Source organism: Ovis aries, chromosome 23, assembly GCF_016772045.2.
Source record: "Ovis aries strain OAR_USU_Benz2616 breed Rambouillet chromosome 23, ARS-UI_Ramb_v3.0, whole genome shotgun sequence".
Lineage (NCBI taxonomy): Eukaryota > Metazoa > Chordata > Mammalia > Artiodactyla > Bovidae > Ovis > Ovis aries.
The window spans coordinates 61,123,080-61,126,762 of record NC_056076.1 but is presented as its reverse complement, the minus strand read 5'-3'; the positions used below and the strand labels follow the sequence as shown (position 1 = coordinate 61,126,762).

The following is a 3,683-nucleotide window of genomic DNA, read 5'->3' as shown; positions in this document are numbered from 1 at the left end:
TTGACAACCTCAAAGGTGCTACGGTCCAAAAGAAGTTTTGTTCCCTTGGAATTAAATTCTTAATATATAGATTATAGAAAAAGAAATAAAAATTTAGCTTCACTAATAGACTATTTTTCCACTCCCTTTGGCAAAAATCCAAAAGGAGAGGGGCGAACAAACTCATTGCTAGTGGGAATGCTAAGCGGTGCAGCCTCTATAGATGGGCATTTAGCAATAGCTGGCAAAACCACACGCATCCACCTTTTGATTCAGCTTACGGAATCTATTCCAACGATCTGCTCTCAAAAATAAGAAATGAATATGCGTAAGACGTTTCACTATAAACCATTTATAAAAGCAGAAGACTGGAAATAGCCCAAATGTTCATCAATAGGACAGCCACGGGAAAATTAAAGTGTGTCCACATGTTAGAACACTGGGCAGCTATAAGGAATGGAGGTTCTCTGCTGACAAGGAGAGGGAGCTATTTTTAGATGCAGCTGAGCTGCAGAAATGTGTGTAATAGATTATCTTTTTTCTAGGAGGGAAAATAATGAAAAATATATTCATGTATATTCAGGTACATGTTTTCTTATATCAAAAAACTGAAGGGGAAATCAGAGCCCCCCAAAACATATTATGATAGGAAAAGGGATACAAGAGAGGGGACAGGAATGGCGGCTGGGCTTTCCTCAAGATACCTCGTTTTAAGACCTGTGGAGGGCTAGCCCAGGTCGCCGGCGGTCAAGAGCTGCGGCCAACGTGCTGGGATGAGCGGCTCTCTGGGCCGGGCGGCGGCGGCGGCGGCGACCGCTCTGCTCCGCTGGGGGCGCGGCGTAGGCGGCGGCCTCCGGGGCCCGGGCGTGCGGGCGGCAGGCTCGGGCGGCAGCGGCTCGTCGGAGCACTTGGACGCGTTGGTGAAGAAGGACAAGGTGGTGGTCTTCCTCAAGGGGACGCCGGAGCAGCCCCAGTGCGGCTTCAGCAACGCTGTGGTGCAGATCCTGCGGCTGCACGGCGTCCGCGACTACGCGGCCTACAATGTGCTGGACGACCCCCAGCTCCGGCAAGGCATTAAAGACTACTCCAACTGGCCCACCATCCCGCAAGTGTATCTTAACGGCGAGTTCGTGGGGGGCTGTGACATTCTCCTGCAGATGCACCAGAATGGAGACCTGGTGGAAGAACTGAAAAAGCTGGGGATCCGCTCCGCCCTCTTAGATGAAGCGAAAGACCAGGACTCGAAGTGAGGGAAGGAAGCCCCGGGCGAGGAGCCGCTGGCGTCAGAGTCTCACCACCAGAGAAGCCTTACCCATCCAGGTTCCCACTCTTCAGATGACTGCTTGCGCTGGCTCCTCCAGTTTGTAAGCAGCCAAGTGATTTTAGCGTGTCTGGTGTTTGGGCAAGGAAGATCCTATCGCGAACATAATTGTAACCACTGTATTGTCATAATCAATGTTGCATTACGAGATTGTTGTAAACAAAATTCCTTCTTGTGTTGTCCTTTGCTGTTTGCCTGATTCAGGAGTAAACCTGGGAGCTTTTGAATCATTGTTATTCTTCACGGGTCCTCCACAAATATGTCAGTCTTCAAAGATAGTATACCATCCCCCCCAACCCTCCCCCAGTTTTTTGTGACTTGTTCTATTAAGAAAACTGATGGACAAGGAAGAAAATAAGATAACCGGGTTTTTTTTGTTTTTGTTTTTGTTTTTTTCAAATAAAATGCCAACCCAGGGAAAAAAAAAAAAAAAAAGACCTGTGGACCCTGCGGGGAAGGAGAAGGCAGGTGGGACGGCTTGGGCGAGTAGCACTGGAACACACAGGTGGCCTCGCGTGAAACAGACAGCGGGGGAGCCCGGCCGGCGCCCCGCCGCAACCAGAGGAGCAGGACGGCGCAGCAGGGCGGGAGGGGCCGGAGGGAGGGCCGCGCGCACGCCGTCGGCCGATTCAATCGCAGTGTGGCAGAAGCCGGCACAGCGTAAACCGGCTACCCTCCGATTAAACGTGTAAAATTTAAATTTAAAAAGATCCCTTGTTTCATACTTATGACCCTTACCTATGTATATATCTAACAATACAAAAGCAAAATTAAACCGAAATGGGGAGAAAACTCAAACTCAAAAGCAAAAGGAAACAACTGACCCTAACGGTTTAATCACCGGTGTCTTTGCAACTGACTTTAAAACACGGTTATTATATTATGATATGTGTACATGTGCACTGGAGAAGGCAATGGCAACCCATTCCTGTTTCCTTGCCTAGAGCATCCTGTGGACAGAGGAGCCTGGTGGGCTGCTGTTCATAGGGTCGCACAGAGTCTGCCACGACTGAAGCGCCTTAGCAGCAGCTGCAGTGTACATACACACGCAGTAAGCACACACATATACACATACATGTGCGTGCGCACACGTGTGTACATATGCACACATATGTGTGCGCACATATACACGTGTGTGCAATACACATGTACATATACACGCGTGTGTACATATACTCATGCATGTGTACATATACACATACACATGTGTACAAATATACACGCACACGTGTACACTTACATGTGTGCATATATACACGTACGTGTGTGTACGCAGCCACTTCAGTTGTGTCCGATTCTTTGCACCCCATGGACTGAGCCCGCCAGTCTGCTGTCCATGGCATTTCCCACGTAAGGCTACTGGAGTGGGGAGCCATTTCTTCCTCCAGGGGATCTTCCCCAGCAGGGATCGAACCTCCGTCTCCTACACTGCAGGCAGATTCTTTACCACTGAGCCGTCAGGGAAGCCCCATACATATACCTATGAACTCCTAACTATCAACAAACAGAAATCAGAAAAAAGACCTCCGAAGAAATCGTAAAAGTATTTTCAGTAACCATATTGCTGGTAAAGATGTAGTGTTGTTATTTGGAACCAATATTTTGAACATATTTATAGAATAGAACAAATAAGGAATTATACTAATGTTATCAGGAACCAAGATTCTCAGCATAAGAGAAAAGAACATGAAAAGTCAAAGAAGCAAAAACTACATAAGCCTAATTCTGAATTGCAAATATCAGTATGAACTCAGAATGTACAGTATCTTTTAAAAACTTGCTTCCTAGGTATTCCATTTAAAAAGTTTAAAAACAGTGATGCTCCTCATGAGGACAGAAGCAGAGGCAGGCAGGCTGTTGGGGAGGGAGAACTCCACTCTCCCACAAACAGAGAATCAACTGAATAAGTAAAAATTGACCAAATGCAGGAATAAATGACCGTTCCAGTGTCTTTAGTCTCCATCTCATGCCTCATAAAAGGCTGGAAACTTGGGCCAGAAGAGTTTGCTTTTACAGCTGAGGTTGCCCAGGACCCACACTTGCTTGCTCCTCTCTTGTCTGGGAGGCACCACGTTTTTGCCTTAACTTCGCCTTTTCAATATACTGAACATACCAAGAGATACGTCTGATGACTAGAGCAATCTGTCTTCCCTTTTGGAAGGCTGGAAAATAGGAAATTCCAAAAATGTCAAGTTGGAAGGTTATTTCATAATTGATGTTTCAGCCAGCTAAGTAGATTTCCTCAACTGTAATTGTCAAGGGCTCCACATTGCTTCTGCCAAAATCTTTTCATTATCACACCAGCCATATTTCTGAATTTCAATTTAAATTCATACAGCATGCAAGCACTTGTCTGCATAAGATGACAGGTGGCAACTATTAG

The 3,683-nt window shown here is 46.6% G+C and overlaps 1 protein-coding gene across 1 annotated transcript; it reads left to right on the top strand.

The window, feature by feature from the left end:
• Window positions 1–713: 713 nt before the first annotated feature.
• LOC114110487 (glutaredoxin-related protein 5, mitochondrial) lies at window positions 714–1,527 on the top strand. Its single transcript, XM_027961092.3, has one exon. It carries the CDS (start codon window positions 753–755, stop codon window positions 1,227–1,229), a length of 477 nt encoding a protein of 158 aa, XP_027816893.1. The 5' UTR covers window positions 714–752; the 3' UTR covers window positions 1,230–1,527.
• The last annotated feature ends 2,156 nt before the right edge of the window (window positions 1,528–3,683 follow it).